The following is an 18,062-nucleotide window of genomic DNA, read 5'->3' on the forward strand; positions in this document are numbered from 1 at the left end:
CAGTGCTACAGAATACATTATGTTTGGAAATATTTAGTCAGCTATTTAAATTTCTTATGAGAAGAATCAGAAAAAAGTTACTTTCCCCAAAATGTGTGTGAATGTGTGTTGACATCTACATGCATGAGCACACCTGTGCATGTGTACATCAGTGTATGTTTATGTTATTTGTTCCATTTTCAGTCTATTCTAAATATTTGTTCAAAATATGATTTACAATAGTAACCTTACTGTGATCTTTGCTGGTGTCTTGGACTTGTGTCTTGTGTCAAAAAGGGATGGATTACTTTAGTTTTCTCATTGTGTTTTAATAATTTCCACTCAGAACACTCCCCTAATATAACAAAGAATAGGACTCCAACATGGAACTGTAAAGTATGAATGTGAAATTTAGAGAAAGATAACATTTTTAGGTAGCTTTTGAAGCCTGTGACCTGAACACTGCAGTGCAGAAGGACTAAAATTACACCTTGGCTGTCTCTTTTGTTTCTGAGTAGGTTACGATCATCATATTGTACTGATGACATGCATATAAAAGTTGCAATCTTAAATTAAAAAAAAAAAAAAGAGGTATTTTTTATATTTAGAAATACTCTATGTCAGTTGCTGTCTATCCATGAAACATTCAAAATCAAAAACATAACATTTTGCACAAAGAACTTTATATGCAGAGATTGCCAGGTGTTAGTGCAGAGTGTCATTGCTGTAGTGACACCTATTAAACAACCTCCGTTTGCAAATATAAGCACAAAGGAGCTTGGTAGCCAAAAGACAAACAAACATTTGAAGACATAGGAGTACTTAGGGGGAAAAAAATAGCGTTATTCTTTTCAAAGACAATGTAAACTCCAAAATGGCAAAGCGTCTAAAAAGAGGCTGAATCTCATCTGTAGCCACATTTCCCAAAATATTTTCATTGCATTAGCATTGTATGCTGATGCTAGTAACAGGGCTTGTGAAATGTTTTCCTTGTAAAAATGTTTGGATTTCTTTTAATATGAACTTAACTCTGGGGATGAAATACTTAATTTAGGAGTAATTCTAGCTTCTTTCATTCTGGGAATGACTACAATATGTTCTAAATATATGAATACATTCAAATTCAACTAACTCCTTTTTCACAGCAGGGAGGATACAAATTGAAAGAACTATTGCTTTTTCCAGTTTGTGACCTAAAGAGATTCCTCATTTTGTGTAGATGTTGAAAATAAAATCTCCAGACAAGTTTCAAGTTTAACCTACCCTGTACGTTCATCACACATTCTTTAACTGCCCAGGACAAATGCCTGAAGGCAGAAATTAAGGTTGTAAGGGTCATTTTCAAACAAGCACCTTCTAATACTTAAGTTCTGATTTCATAATGCTAAAGGTAGAATTTCTGTTTAATTCTATAAATGTCATTTATATGATTGTATACTAATTTGGAAAGTAACTCAGAAGGAATATGTGAGAGACTGGATGCAAAGGAAATACTATGTTTTCAAATGAAAACAAATGAATTGCTAATGTCTTGCTGGCTTTAGATCATATCACACTTTGGTAATAAAATCTCAGAATATACACACAAGGGAGATACAGAAAAGACAAAGGCTATAAAGCTCTTGGAAATTTATTAAATAATATCAAGGCTAAAAATGTCTAAACATAAATTAATCTCCTAATATTTATTTAGTCTGTTGTATTGAGTCTCCAACTCAAGATTATCCTACTTTTATTTGTATATGTTATTTTTGGTATAATTTTTTAGGCTTATATGTACACAATTTAATAGCAACATGGCCAAACAGAAGGAGATAATTGTGATATTCAGTAAAATGTGAAAACAGAAGCTATAGTTAAAATGTTAGAACTTCTCATGACAAGGTTGATATCAACAGCAGTCAAAACCACAAACCATTGCTAGGACTACTGAGCAGAATAGCTGAATGCCATACTGATAATATTATTGTTTCCAAAAGAGGTGCTTGCTTGCAAAGCCAGCCGGTTGTGTCAAGCCTGAATATCACTTTGAGCAATATTTTGCCACCTCTTCATTTCAGCAGATTCTTTTCTAGCATTCTCAATCTGCTACATGCAGAGCAAGCTTATAGTTTGTTTGGCAGGAAGAGTTGAACAATTTGCTTAGAGAAAACTCCATTTGCGTTTTTTCATTTTATTTTTCTTCATGTAAAATACCTACTATCTCTGCAATCTGGAAAAACAAAACAAAGCAAAACAAAACAAAAACATCCATTCACCACCACTCACTTTGAATCACCATCCCTGGGAGTGTTCAAGGAAAGGTTGGACGTGGTGCTTAGGAACGTGGTTTAGTGAGTGACATGGGTACTAGGGTGATAGTTGGACCAGATGATCTTGGAGGTCTTTTCCAACCTTAATGATTCTATGTTGGGGGCCATGTGGAAGGCTAGTTTTATTAGCAGCAACTGGTTCTCTCTAGATTGTGACTTTGCTGTGCACGCTTTACAACAAAGGCAAACTGGCTACCATATCACCCAGCATGGGGAATATAAATCCACAGCACAGAGGATCCCCTCTGTTTCGTTAGCAGGCTCTGCTGTGCGTTCTGCACCTGTGTGGATTAGATGAAGTAACTGTTCTGACTATTATAAACTTTGAACATCGATTTCAGATCAGTTAAAACGATGATGCATGGGGTTTCAATGAAACATTTGGGACATTGTGTTTTCATTTTGAAAGAAAGTGAAATTTAAACCAAGTCACTGATTGCTACGTCATTTTGAGGTAATGTTCTCACAGGATCATTCTAAACTCAGTTCGGGTTCATCAGAATGTCCTGCAAACACGTAAGCTTTTTCAGCAACCCAGTCCAAAATATCATGTTCTAATGAAAAATGAAATGCAGTCTTCTAGGGTTTGGCCTTTGCTATGACCATTACACATAACTCTGCTATGGACTGAGAGATTTGTATTTCTGCTTTTCTAAGATTTGGTTAAGTAACATTTGGTCAACTCTGTCTTCACATATAGTCCATGTTTTATAAAACTGTTTTACCCATACTGTTCCTTTAATTCTAACTGGAGACATTTAATTCATGTTTAGCAAAGTCTTTGAAGCAGTCTATAAAAAACTGCTATCAGTTTTATTACAGCTAACTAAATGGAGAAATCTCTGTATATTGGGAAAATAGTTTAGTAACTATAAGAATGGGCTAATTTAGGCATTTATATTCCCTACTTCTGGGACACAATGAAGCAATTATAACATCTTTGTTTCCTTTTCTTAGGAAGGATTTGTAAAAATATTATTTCAAGTGAGTTAATAGAACTTGCCATTTTCTAATTTCCTACTGTGGAAATCCATACAGGAACCAGTGGAGGTTTTCATATTCCTGAATTTTGAGGCAGGCTAGCTGGCTAACTTTTGTGATAACACTCTATGTAAAAGAAAAAGACAAGGAGGAACTCCTTGAGAACATTATTTACTCCATCTAATTGAAGACCTTGCTTTCCATCTAATTGAAGACCTTGCTTTGAGTTGCCCTTTTGAAGATTGTTTTTGTCTCCTTTTGCTACAAATGGAGCACAGGAAAATAAACTGTGTAAACTAGACATTCAAAGATGTCATTTTAATATCCCTCATCCCTCTCCCCAGTCAAAGTATCTACTATGCGGTGTTTTCTATAGAGGTAATGTATCTTGACTGTATCAAGAATTTCCAACCAAAAAAAAAAAAAAAAAGAAAATTCAACAGAGTTCAGCAAAAAACTACAAAGCATAGTTATGCTGATGTGCTCCAGAAGGATAGCTGCAGTTATCCACTGCCAGGCAATGATTTCTTTGAACTTCCTTCTCTCCCATTTCAATCATATATTAACCATTATAATTTGAATTTGTACAAACAATTTAATTAACTTGGGGTGAAATGTTGGAGTAAAGTTTAGAATCTGTAACTCCTTATAGAGTATGTGTACTAAGGAAATGGCAATGATGTCTTTGTATCAAACAAGGAGGTGATTTTTTATATTTAATTTCTGTTATGTATATTAAATGTTGATATAAAATGTTTTTCAGCAGTAAATCAATTCTTAGTGGATTGGTGATACAATTTTCCCTGTGATGATACTCTTTTCCCTGGCTAAAAAATAGAGAGTTTTCTTATTACTATTTAAAGTATTTTCATGCCAAATTAAGAAACAGGTTTATTTATTCTTTTCAAGTAATAGGCATTTTATTCTTTTCAAGTAATATCACTTGGGATTTAGCAATTGTATGTTTTGTTCCGTAGGAAATAACAGAAGATCGGGATCGACCACGACTGGATTCAATGGTGCTGTTAATTATGAAACTGGACCAGCTGGATCAGGATATTGAAAATGCTCTCAGTGCAGGCTCTTCTCCATCCAGCACCCCAACATACAAACGGAGGCATATACCTGTGAGCTTAATCTTTCTTATTGTTCTAAGTAAAATCTCTTTTTACTTCACTTTCTTTTTTTTTTTTTTTATTTCTTTATTATTTCATTCCTCACATTTATCAGCCCCTTGGTTTCAGAACTAAAGCTCTGTTTGTAAAGAATTTGTCTTGTGTTTTTGTTTGTACATGTTTTGAAGGCAGTGGTAGTGGCCTCCATTATTTCCTTTTTGGCATCCTTTTGTAAATGAGCACTTCAGAGGTTCCCCAGATGAAAGAAAAGGAGGTCATCAAGATCCATAAAATATCTAGCTCTTCTACTATCACTTACTGTAAACACAGAGTCATCACCGAGTCAGGATCACACCAGTCTCAGAGCATATGTATACATGTAATTTGACATTAAATTAGATCTGAAAGAAAACAAGAGCTACAGGTCTTGCTTTTCCGCCAGTGAGAAGGTCCAGGAAATTTTTGGCAGAGACACACTTATGAAATCCTCTGTCATTTCAAAAAAGATTCTGGTCATGCACTTTAATTAGTTTAATTTGTTTAATTATTTGATTTATTTAAATGAGAGAATTCCTTGCTGAGAGTACTCAAAAGGGAGATTACACAGGTCACAAATGTGATTGATGTATTCCTTTTTTCTGAAAAATGTTTACATGTGTAACTGTGAAGAACATGAAATGACTGACCCAAGGTGTTCTCATGCAAGCTTCCTGTTAATTTTACCCATATGTGTTGCAGCTGTTTTTCAATTTAAGAAACCTGAGAAATACTGCCCCAAAATGTCTCGGCTAACATTCAGGTTGTTTGTTTTTGTTGGTGGTATTTTGTTTTAAATTATGAGGGATTTTTCCAATTAAAACCAGACTTAATTATTGCTATGTAGTCTAGTAAGTGGTCTGTAGGTGAGAAAAGATGTATTTACGTTTCAGTGGGTTTGGTCAGCTGAATATTAAATAATATATCATTTTATAGGATGCAACATAATTACACTTTTAATAGTTAAGCATTTTCCTTCTGGATTTCAGTGTACTCACAGTATCTGCTTGGGCACTGATGAGAGGGGAAGGCTATAATACAATGGTAATGTCTTTTCTCCATAGCTCACCAATGACTGCCAGCATTTTAGCTAATTTCTTATAGCAATATAGGGAGTTGGGGCAATCTATATGAGTTAGCCTGCAGTATAATCAGGGCCGGTACCTGTTTCCATGCTGGAAAACAGTCCCCATGAAGAAGGACAGCTTGTAACAAATATGGCATATATGGTGTGTGTGTGTGTGTATGTATGTATATGTATGTATATGTATACATATATATATACATGTGTATATATATGTATATGTGTGTATATATGTATACATATATATACATGTATATATATGTATACATATATATATGTATATATATGTGTGTATATATATATATATACACACACACAGATTTTTTAGGAAATTTTGAACCTTTGAGTAGTATGAATCAGAAGAGTAAAAGGTCTGGTCTTCAGAGCACTTGTGCATTGTGTTCGGTCTCATTAATGCACATTTGAATATGATACAAAATTGTGGGTATTAGGACAGGCAGCATGGTTCTGCATGAAGGCAGTACATCTCCACTGAACTGGAGCTTCTAAGACCAGCTGTTCCCAAACTGTCTTCTGCAGAGGCATTTCTGTGGCTCTGCTACACTTCCCAGTGCTTCATGTTGCAGAGGATGCACTGGCAGGAACAGACTGCCTTGAATGCATAGTCCCACCTAGAGCACAGCCTTGTTTCTAGTTAATAACCCTTTCCAGAAAATAGCACACTTAGGTACTTGGTGCAGAGGCACCTGTCTAATTGGCAGTTCAGGACAAAACCCCTGAGATATCTCTGCCCCATATTTCAGCTATTCTAGGAAGGTAGTATTAGGAAACTGAGGCTTTATCTGCAGAGTTGGATGGAGTTAATAGTTCAGGTTTTTCTGCATGCACTGTATTCACAGGCTGCACCTCAGCTAATAATCCTGACAGTATATGGCTGGTCCTACACATAGCTAGCTCTTTGCCAGATATGTGTCACAATTTATCTGCAAGTAATATAATCCCCTACCCTCACTCTATGCAATAAATCAACCACATGCTATATTTTTACTTCCTCAAAAATAAAATGTCCTATATTTCTTCTTTTTATTCTCAAATAAGGAATGTAACCAGTGTCATTAAAAGTAAGGGCATTCCAACCAGAAATAACATTTGGCTGATAAGTGTTTGCTGATTCCAAAAAACGAGGGAGCTGTACCTCTGAATTGTATAAACTGCTGCGTGGTGATGTCATTTCAGCTGTGTAATGGTTTACAGATGTTCACAGAGTTTGCAGTGCTGCCAGAGACAGAAGGTGGGAGCACACAGGAAATGCTGAACATCAGAGAAAAATGTCAGACTTCGCCAGCCCTGAACTGATTTTTCTTACCCTGCGTTCTACTATTTAGGGGAATTATAGCTTTGATGTTAGTGGTGATTTATAATTTCATAACAGCAGCTAATGTAAACCACCACATTGAAAAGGAAAGCAAGAGAATGTGTAGGTGATGGAAAAGAAAAAGGGGAATTACAGAGAAGAATAAGGGGAATATAGAGAATTAGGCATATGAGTTTGACTGATCCTATTTAAACATTTCTGTTATTTAGAAGATGTAGATTTTTGTTTGATATTCATATTTACTGAAAAGACTTGCAACTTTTTTTTTTTTTATCAGGATGTTGAATCTGGTTCTGAGAGTGGAGTGGATGTTGCTTCAGTAAGTCACTCACAAACAAACTTATCTCCTAACATTCAGACTCCTGACCCAGCATCATCCTGTTCAGCAGCCAGTTCTGGAGCTAAACCAAAGGCTGGGGTGAGTATAAAGATTGTGTTTTAACATCAGTCATGATACTTGGTTGGAAATGAAATAGTTATTTTATACTAATCACTATTTTGATTGTACAGAAGTAAGTGTGTGACATGGAAAAATACAGACGAGTAATACTACTTGTGTCAAGGTGCTTTTTGAGTGGCAAAGTATCCTTAGGCAAAGTTTGACATTTAGAAACACTACTGTAGGGAGATGATTATAAGCTAAGTTTTTATGTAGGAAAATAGATTAATGGAGCTATTCCATTTTACTTTGGAAGATAATGTTTCCTGAAGTGGTGTCACTTGGAACAGTTCCTAAATCTCTTGGAGGATGCAGCCAGTGAAAAAGACAGTTGAACCACAGCCTGATTTATGGTGCCTAAACCCGGTCATCCTAGTCATCTTGAAAGGCTAAACCATTGTGTACTGAAAGCAGAGGTATTACACTACTGAAGGGGGAATGTCATTCTAAGGACAAATTTGGCAAGCAGCTTCACACATTTGGCATCAAAGGGAAGCGTCTGAGCATGCAGACCCTTTCCTGCAGGTGCCAGTACACACAGCAGCGATACATTTCCTGAGACACAAGCCTGAGAGCTCAGAGATGGCAAAGAGCTTTTGTCAAGCTGTTAAAAAAACTAAAGTGCCTTTTTGTAAAGACTGGTGCCAGCCTTGAGCAATGAGTTCAAAAGGAAGCATTCCTTATTATGCAGGTCCTCCAGGTGTCATTTCCACATTTGCAGTGAAATTCTTGTAAGCAGACAACGGGGCTGCTGTGCATACTCTTTCTGTACATAGTTGATGCACGTTCAGTGTTACACCACTGACTTTTGGGAAACAGATTGCTCAAGCAACCTGCTGTATGGTGTTCTCTTCAGATTGGAGGCGATGAAGCTCTCAGCCTTATATATCCATTCATAGCTATCAGGAGCATGATCCTACCTTTTGCTGCCATTGTCCATCTACTGAAGAATCCATAACACTTCAGCCATCAGTGTGCACAGAAAAGCCTGAATGTTGAAGAAACTCCTGACATACTTTCTGTTTCCACTTGCACTTGCTCTTTACGCTCCCTCAAAAAGCAGAGAAATCTAAACTTTTCCAAACTTTGGCTGAGAAGTCTTAGCATAATGACTGCTCCATCTGTTCAATTCTACCAGTGCTGGTAACTGGACCAGCAGAAAATCTGGGATAAAATATTAAAATATAAAGTGTGGTTAGCATAAATATATATGTTTATAACAAGTTTATAAAAAGTAAAATAGAGAAAACCTGTCACTTACTGTACTGCAATAATAGCAATTTAATTAATGCCTTTGACTGAGGCAGTAACAAAAGTTCTAATAAACATTTACATTTAGGATTGTTCACTTGTACAAAAATAAATTCACTTGTAATTTATCATCAGTGCATAACTATAGCAAATAGAGAGGTCTGCACTCTGTCACTGCATACAAAGAAGCACAAATTCTCAAATAAGTACATACGTTATGCTGGAAGGTGATATCCCATTTTGCCAGATCCTGAGAAGAGTGAAGACACTCTCTAAGGTATTAAACATCCCTTTTTAAATTTGGGTTTTTCTGTTAATATTTGGGGAACTCTTACCACCTGGCTTTACAGAGGTGTGGGTCACTTCCTTTGGAGTTAGACAGCATGTGTTAATTCGCCTTTAATAAGTATTTATTCTTTGACTTTCACTGTGCTGGATATATCTTGCTGAATAATGTTCTACAATATACTTTTTACTGTATGTTTAATATATGTGATTCTGAAGAGATCCTTTTTTTCTTACTTTGTAGAGTAAATTTTGAATATTCAAAAAGAAAAAAATCTCTGCTATTTTGTGGGTTGTACAGCTACAATCCAGAGTCTGCTTTTATTAACATTGATATGTTAATGAATATTAATGAATGTTAGTGAATCCAAATTTCCTCCAAACAACTTTTTTTCCTGAAGTTTTGCATGCTGCAATTTACCACACTCTATAGTGGGATTTGGGGGTGGGCTTTTCTTACTAAGTGTTTTCAGACAAAGGCCATATTTTCATTTTTATCACAGTGGGTTTGATAAGTACAAAAAAATCTGTCATTCTTACTTGAGCGTAGCTCTCCTACAAACTGGGAAAAACAAGGTCCTCTCAGATATCTTTTAAAATCATCCTCAGTCCTTACCCTTGTACGTCTCTAGCCCCGCTGTTCATCTGGTTCATCTACATGGCTAGATAGCCTGATGCTTGGTGCTGGACTATGACTCCACACCATACCTGTAGAAAAGAAATTCTCGTACTATTCTGGTCGTGTTTAGCACAGGGCTCTACACAGAATGAGTTTTTTAAAAAAAAGTGTGGTGAATGGCATTGCCATGAAACACTGCCCAGAACAGACACCAGGGATGCCAGTGATTTCCATGTAGAAATCACCCATGAAAATCCTCAAAGATGCTATAGTTTCCTTTATTATTTTTTTCTTTTTTGTCAGAGTAACTGGTCTAGGAATAGGATTATTCTGCAGTGCAAACTCAGCAAGCTACTTTTTAATCCTAGTGGATTGTTTCAATGGTTTTACTTCCTTTTTGCTGCAAACAACTGCAGATCTTCAAGGACTCCAGATGCTTAGTCTCCAAGGACAACTTATTTTGTTGTGTTTATTAATAATATGTAAACAAGAGTGCAACTGCAATTAGTTATGTTATGGAATGATATGTGGTATTTTTAAACAAACTACAGCAAACTCTTGACTGCATGAAAAGCAGAAAGTACAATTAAAACAAGGCATCTTGTGCAGACTGGGGGTGTTGAGGGTGGGAATAATAAGGCAGGAATGGTTCAAATCTAGTCCTTGCTGAATAACTCGGAAAACATATTAACTTCACAAGACCTTATCTTTCAGATAGGAAAATTGTGTATAGACCAACTATATTCATTCAGGATTATTAATTTTTATATGGATTTAAAAAATTACAAAATATATATTCTAACAATGCCACACTGCTGGAATACCTGGAAGCAGAATTTGGTGTGATAGTTCTGGTAAAAGTTATTCACTCGTTGATTAATGAAAAAGCAGGACATTTTAAATTTTCATGGGCAGATTTTATGAAATCTTAAACAACTTTTCCAGTTGCAAACCATTTTTTAAAATTCAGTACCAATTAAAACTTTCTCTGCAAATTAATACTAAATATTCTTTTTAAAGAAAAATGTGTGTGTATATGCATGCACAAGTTCTTTAACATTTCTTAAAAATGCACTTATGAATAGTTAAACCCATTCTTATGTGTAATGTATACACATTCACACTGACAAACATATAAACATACACATGCAGGAACACACATGTGCACAGAGTGCTCCTTACTCCTTGCACAGAGACATGACAAAGAAGAACCTGATTCTCCCCAGAGCATTATAGAAATGTATTTCTATGCAAAGTTATTCCTATGATTCTGCAGGATGCAGCATGAAAGCCTTTACTATGCAGATGTATTTGGTACATGGTATTTGGGGCTTCTGAGGAGTATACGGTTGAATAATCTTCACCCTGAGTTTAAGAATCTGCCAGTATTATATTTCATGAGTAATATATAATTTCAGAGTAACAGAATATGATGTGATCAATAGAGTTTGCTCCATAATATAGCAACTAAAACGTTCGTATTCAGCAAGGTGCATAAGTGGGTAGTCCTTGTGAAATATGGATGCACGTGACTGAATAGGTGCATTTCCCAAATCATTTAAGACTGGATAATAAGAAATGTTTCTGGCATCTTTATATTACTTATGTTTACATAATGAAGAATGTTCATGCATCTATAATTAGCACATGCCTATGTTCTGGGTTTTTTATGCACTAGTCTCCAAAATAGACAATGATTTTTTTAATATTAACTGTGCACTTGGCAGGCATATGTCACATGGGAGTTGAATCAGCTTAAAAAAAATATGAAATCAACATGCTTTTGCCCCAGTGGTCATGAGAAACACTGAAGAATAGGAGTGTCTGGTCTTGATTTGGAGAGCAAGGAATGTAAATATCCTATATGTCATTGCCTTCTGCAAACTAATGCCACACATCTGGGCGCTTATAACATTGATCAACAGTAAAGATCAGAAATGACCGAGTTTTAAATTTGTCTTGATTATTATAAAAACAATATGTGAAGACAAACCTTCAGAATATTTTAATAACAAAGGATAACTTACAATAGCCTTCTCCAGTGTGCAGTTAACTAATTAAGGAATAAGAAAAGTTGGCTAAAGCACAATAGCAACTCAGGCCTAAAAGTTGTGGTCAAATTTTCTTCCTTGAACATCTGCTCTGCAAAGCCTATCTCTGATCAGGTGAAAAAAAAAAAACAGCCGTGATTATTTCCTACTGCTTTTCTTGGCTGTCCTTCTTGCTTCAACAATGTCCAACCTAGCCTTAATCATGCTGTGCAAAGTAACCAGAAATCTATTATCACCAGAAAAGCTGGTATCTATGAGAAGATTGTTTTTCAGATTAGCTGTAATGACTCATTTAAAATGCATTCATTTCTCAAAGTGATTTTAGGCACAGTTGTGCCTGCAAGTACAAAATGACCTAGTCTGGCTAAGCACTAGAATGGGATTCAGGTGCAGCTACTGATTTCAGTGAAACCCTGGATGAGCTCATAGATCCACTTTCATAAATCCTGTTACTGGATTGAGAAAGAGGTTCTGTTATTTAGATGACAGTTTCACAAACTGTCCATTTATATGTAATAAAATAATAGACTTTCACATATGCTTTTGATTCATATTATTTTTTAAAACTACGGCTGTTTAGAGGAAGCCAAATCATTCTGCGAATAATAATTTATAGCTTTGTAGATTGAAAAATAGAGTTCATGTTTCTTGCTGCTTTACTGCGCAAAATTAAGCTAAAATTTATGGTAAGTATAAGGAAACCTTAGTTCCGTAATTAAATATCCCTAAAGAAGAATTATCGGGGAAGTCACTGCTTGAAGCGTTTACGTCTCCCACTGTATTATGTTTTATACTAAATTCGATGAACTATGAGTTGTGTAACCACATGCAGAATATTTTAGTGAAATCATGCAGAGTGGGTTATGCCGCATGAAAGGTGATAGATTTTCGTCTCTCTGAATCATACCTTTGTTAATATATACTTATTAACTGTGGTGTTCCTTGTGTTATTCATTTATTCCTTCAGGCATTCTTGTAGGCATTAGAGAGAAAGACTCAATGTGCAACATTATTCAAAATATTGTTTCTTTAAAACTTGAGAATTTTCATGAGTAAAAGATGGGAAAGCACTTCAGGATACGACCATGTTAATTTAGTTAGTATTGCCTGCCAGCTTTCATTTCAATGTTTAAAAAAGTGTCTTAGAAGACAGACAATTTTGAAAGTGAATTTTAAAATGATCATATTTTCATTTGGATTCTAACAGTCTGTTTTTTCATCCCATAAAGTTTTTATCCAAAGAATAAATCACCATGAATCTACATTTGCCATTCTTGCACTAGATAACCTTATGCTATGTTTGTTACATGAACCTCAAAAATGTTTCTTTGACTCCAGCTCAGCCCCTGAAGGAATTCATATTCTGAGTGTAACTTCCTATGTTAACTCCAAATGTATTTTATTTTTTCTCTAATGAACAAAGAAACAAAATACAAATGGTAGAGCTTTTTGCTCTGTGAAGGTTTCTAAGCACTACAAGTCCTAAAAGGTGAACACTCTTTGCAATGAGAGTTAGCTGCTAGAATTTAAACCAAAAACACTGACTCCGGATAGGACATCTCTGACAGTGCTGCGCTGGTCAGGGACAGTCTCTCAGTCCATCAATATTGATTCCTCAGTGACCAAAGTGAACTGAGCATTTTATGTAACTGCAGTACCACTCAGGAAATATATGTATTAGGCTGCCTATGTTTGTTTCCAAGTTTGATCCCAAAACAGTATCAGAAATCTGAATACTTATCTTGCATGTTGCTAAGCATGAAGACTTCTGAGTGCTTTCCATGACATCAAGATGCATATCTGTATTTCTGTCTCTTCTTGCAACTTGGTTATAGCAGTTATGCTTACATAGTGTTTTTTTCTCATGTCTTCCAACTTTCTGGAGTGTTGCTGATACTGTCTTTAGCAGTGTGTCAGTATGGTTATGTATATAACCAAATAACTGTCTTTTGTTGTTGTTTATAAACAGAAGGAAAAAAATACGACTTTAAGCAGTAACTTTGCTAATTGTATTTTTATAGCTTTTTTTTTTTTTTTTTTTTTTTTAATTCGCTGTATGATGCCATCTGCTGTCTGAATCTTGTAAATGCAATGGAAAGGGGACACTGGTCACTAAACCCGTTCCAGACAAGCAGGCTGAATAGAACATTTTATAACAAACGTATAGATCGTATCATATTTCAAAAGCTTTTCATCTTGTACAGAATTATTATAAATATTGATAAGATATGATAAACTAAAGGTAGATATTTTTCTTTGGGAATTAAATTGTAATGGAAATGAGAGTGGGTGGGGAGACTTCAGAAATGCTTAACAATCCACTTAGTCCTAAACAGAATTGATTTTACAATGAGGGAGGAAAAATTTATCTGTTAATGGACATAAGATCCTTGGAAGGTTTTTAGATGCATTCCTTGAACTTTAAGTTTAGTACTAGGAATTCCACATTTTATATTCATACATGCAATAATTTATTTGTACATTGAGTGCTAGTATCCATAAAAATCATATCCTGTTTTCAGTCTGCTACATGATAGCTGACACCACATAATATCACATTTACATGTGTATCACCATAGGAGGCATGTGGGTTTGACAGCATTAAGCCTGTTATACTAGAGTGCTATGGTTCCTTGGCATGTTGCTTTTTCCAACTGTGAGGAAAAAATAGTGAATATTGCACAGGCTTCCCAAAAGATTTTCTGGATTTTGCAAAAGAGAGACTGGTTTTCATTTTTCTCATTTTATCCAAGCCTCTTGTGATTGAGAATGGGAAACCTCATCTTCTTTGTAAGAAAAAATTACATTAAGCTAAAAATCAATCATACCTGAAGCTGTGGATATTCAAGCAGCTCAGTAGAAGAGCATGTGTATTTATATTTAAATATATCACATTTACGTGTTTTACAGATGAAAGTTTTGTGGTTATGCCTGTCTGTAAATGCAAGGGGCAAAAAGTTCAAAATTCTTCAAAATCTGCTCAGACCTGTGAACACAACTTATATCTTTTCTGTATGAGCAAAAAGGCTGAGGGTATTACCATTTCTGGTCACTTACAGGAATGCTGCTGTGGTAGGGAACCTAGAAACTGCAGTCTGTGCTCTCTGACATCCTGTTTGCATTTGGGTCTGGGCAAGACAATCCCCAAACCCCTCAGAAAGGAGGGGCATCTCATTCTTTGCACTCCTTTTTCTTCACTGCAGTTCTGGCTTACTGACAGTTGGAATCAAATCTGTTATGTTCTTGCACATCAGCATTGTGTTTATTAGTATTTGCTGCGTCTAAAGTTGACAAATGGAAACTGAAATCTTTGAATGCATTTTATTGTGTTGCTCTCAGGACCAATATCCTTCTATGTAGTTCAAATTTAAATACTCAAGGCTTAAAAGCAGGAAATCATCTGTGTTGTTGTTAGATTATCATGAGCAGATGCAGAGAAAGAGAGCTTTCCAGGTTCTCCAAGAACAAATTATCTGAACTTTAATCATGTGAGTCATATGAAGTCAAACAACTAAAAATTTCAGCCACAAATTAGTTTGTGTCTTTAAACTTCATTTTGCAATCAGTTAAGTGTATTTTCTGATATGCACAAGGCTGCGCATATCAGAAATTACACATGAATCAGTATATGGATATATTTTTCTTTTTCAGAATTCAGGCCTGTCTCGGAGCTAAAATTGACCAGAATAAATTACCACAAGGATGCAGAATACTCCTTTCAAATGCCACGTGCTGTCTTATGTCACTTTTCACATGCTTCAGGAAGCTTGTTTCATGCCTATTATCACTATATTCAAAGTGTTAAGTCATGCCCCATTGATTAATAAATCTGGTTATTTAGACACTTACCACAGGACAGCCTGAATTTGCATTCAGGTTCATGACATAAATGAGAATTGGATGTCCTCCAGTTCCAAATGAATGTCTGATGCCTAGAAGCATTGTTGGTATCCCATCTTATAAAAATCAAGAGAGTAGTCAGTGCCATGCTTCAAATATCTGACTGCCATAATGTTTCTCTAAGATAACGTTGTGACTTCAGGCCTGCCAAGTACCATGATCCAAAAATTGTGTCAAGTTTCTGCACAAAAACAATGTTAGACTGAATTTCAGTCAAGAAAGTGTCTGGAATAGAGGAATTCCCTAAGAGCTAGAATGTGAAATACAAGGGTTCAGGCTGGTAATTTAAATTACTATGAAGCTGGAGTGGAAAAGAGCATTTGCTATTTAGTTTATGAATAGAGGTGTCCTGGAAAACATACATGTGATAAAGAATAAATTGCTCAGAAAATTCCTTTTTTGATTTTAGTACTTTTTCAAAGCTAATGATTTTGATAGCCAAAAAAATAACTCACTCCACCAACTTATATTTCTGCCTGACTTGCATCCCAGAAGTATGTAGGGAACAGCTGAGGCTCATTCCAGCAATGGTTAGACATCATTATTAAAAAAAAAAAAAAAAAAAAAAAAGAAGAGGGGAGGATGTGAAATTGTAATATCGCTATTAGTTAATTTTATCACTTTTTTAAATATACCTTGTGGTGCAGAATTAAGTGTATAAGATGATTTAAGTATTCCAGAAATCATTTGTGACTATAGGTTTGTATTCTGAATAACATAATTCAATCCTTGTTATTTAAATACTGCTAGTAATGAAGATTCACATGATAGATTACTGACTCCATTTTTAGGGAACTGACAGTCCTATATTATATCAAACAAAAAGATTGGTATGCATAAATAAATCAGCTTTTAATTAGTTGTTAGTCTATTTCTCAGTCAATATTTAGAAGTGACACATTGGGACTTTGATAGCCGGATGTTTTGACCAAAAATTAAGTGTAAGTGAATATTTATAAGTGACTTGCTGACTAGCATGTTTTCCCAAATTTTGTTTATATTGTGAAAGAAATATGAAGATACCAATTTGCAAGTGATTATCATTGAGAAAATATAGTTGGTCTATCCATTATTCACAAATCAACCTGTTTAGTTATTCACACCCCTTTCAATCAAATTTTAGAGAGGCTTGCACTGACACTGTGTTGAATATTTAGTTTTATCAGGAATAGGCAGGTTTTGCAGACTAGCAATGTTGAGGACTAGCAGGAATTCAGCCTGCTTTATTCAATATAAACCTGTGCGAGCAAAAGTATACCTTCTGTAAACTTTTTTACACGATTTACACAAAGAAAGGAGGAAAGAAATTCCTGTTAAAGCTTATCTAAAAATGTCATTCTTCAAAAGTAAATCTTTCTTTCAGATTAAATCAGTAGGGACAGTCTCACTTTCTCTAGTCATTCAGAAATGGTAGTTTAATAGAATGGATATTAATAACAGGATATTAATGTCTTTTTTAACTTAAACAATTTTACTATGTAGCTGGTTTAGTTTGAACTTTTCAGAACTTGTTGGGCTTTTCTTTCCATGGCAATATGTTCTGAATGTCAGACACTATGTGAAATGTTCCCATTTGTTCTCCATTTTTATAGCTTCATAAGTTTATTGTGAGTCTCTCTTCTGTGCTCTTCCATATGGACTCAGTTGAATCCATACCAAGTTTCCCCTTTTTTTCCTGAAGTTACTTGAATATGTTTAGCTGTATGTTAGTATGAAATTTTAACTCTTCTGAAGAACTAAGAAAATCTTACGTGACATTTATGTCATTGTTTAAAAAAAAAAAAAAATAACATTCTCTGTCAGCATGTAATTCACGTAGTACATCTTTGCATCAAAGAACTTGAATCCCATAATCCAGCTCTGAATTGCTGTTGCATGCATAAGAAAATATGGGAAATTATTTTAAATCCTTCTAAGTTAGAGGCCTATGTGTGGAAAACTGCTGAAAAGATGTGGAATCATTTGTAATGTCTACAGTGTAAAAAATTTATTTTCCCTGGGAAAAAAAAGCAAAAGTCTACTATGTATGGAAGTGCACTCGTATTCAATTAGTTACATTTTGTTTGCTTAAATTGCTATAATGGAGAGGTTTATACATCTGAATGCTGTTGCATGGATTTTGGCATGACCCAACACTTGCAAAAGAGATAACTGAAGGAGATGAATGGTAAGGTGAGGTAACTAGGGAACAATTACTTATTAAAACAAAAGGCAATAATATTTGTTAAATGTTAATTTTGTGGAACTGGCTAATATTTTTGAAGGTAAAAATAAATTGTCTCAAAATTGCTTAGACGTTTTTATTCAGAAAAAAAATACAACCCATAAAAAGGTGTTCAGGTATCTTCTGCCTGTTACCAGTACAGTCTTACATATGATGAAATCCTACTGCAGGAGTTGCATTTTACTCAAGAGCCGCAGCTTGCCAACCTCATCTATTGGGCATAGTGTTTGCAGTACATGCATGCTCTACAGCTGCCATGCTTATATACACATTCTGTAAGCTACTGCACATCTCAGTCAGGGAGAGAAAACTAGGCTAGACTGATCTAGTACAACCACAGACGTTCTCTTAACCATAGACAGCTGTGCATGGAAGCCCTTACATGGGCTGTTTCTCTTATGTGGATGCTATTTCTCTTGCATAACTTTATCTCCATATAACTTGTTTTAG

The 18,062-nt window shown here is 35.2% G+C and overlaps 1 protein-coding gene across 1 annotated transcript in view; it reads left to right on the forward strand.

Annotated features, from left to right (window-relative positions):
* The window catches only part of DLC1 (DLC1 Rho GTPase activating protein), a 224,264-nt gene that overhangs the window by 49,166 nt on the left and 157,036 nt on the right, over nucleotides 1–18,062 (forward strand). The window contains exons 3-4 of the mRNA XM_082759726.1: nucleotides 4,250–4,399; nucleotides 7,121–7,261. Of these exons, the coding sequence (XP_082615852.1) occupies nucleotides 4,250–4,399; nucleotides 7,121–7,261 (291 nt within the window). The remainder of the gene's footprint in view (nucleotides 1–4,249; nucleotides 4,400–7,120; nucleotides 7,262–18,062) is intronic.

The sequence above is a fragment of the Aythya marila genome, assembly GCF_965140915.1.
Source record: "Aythya marila genome assembly, chromosome: 4".
Lineage (NCBI taxonomy): Eukaryota > Metazoa > Chordata > Aves > Anseriformes > Anatidae > Aythya > Aythya marila.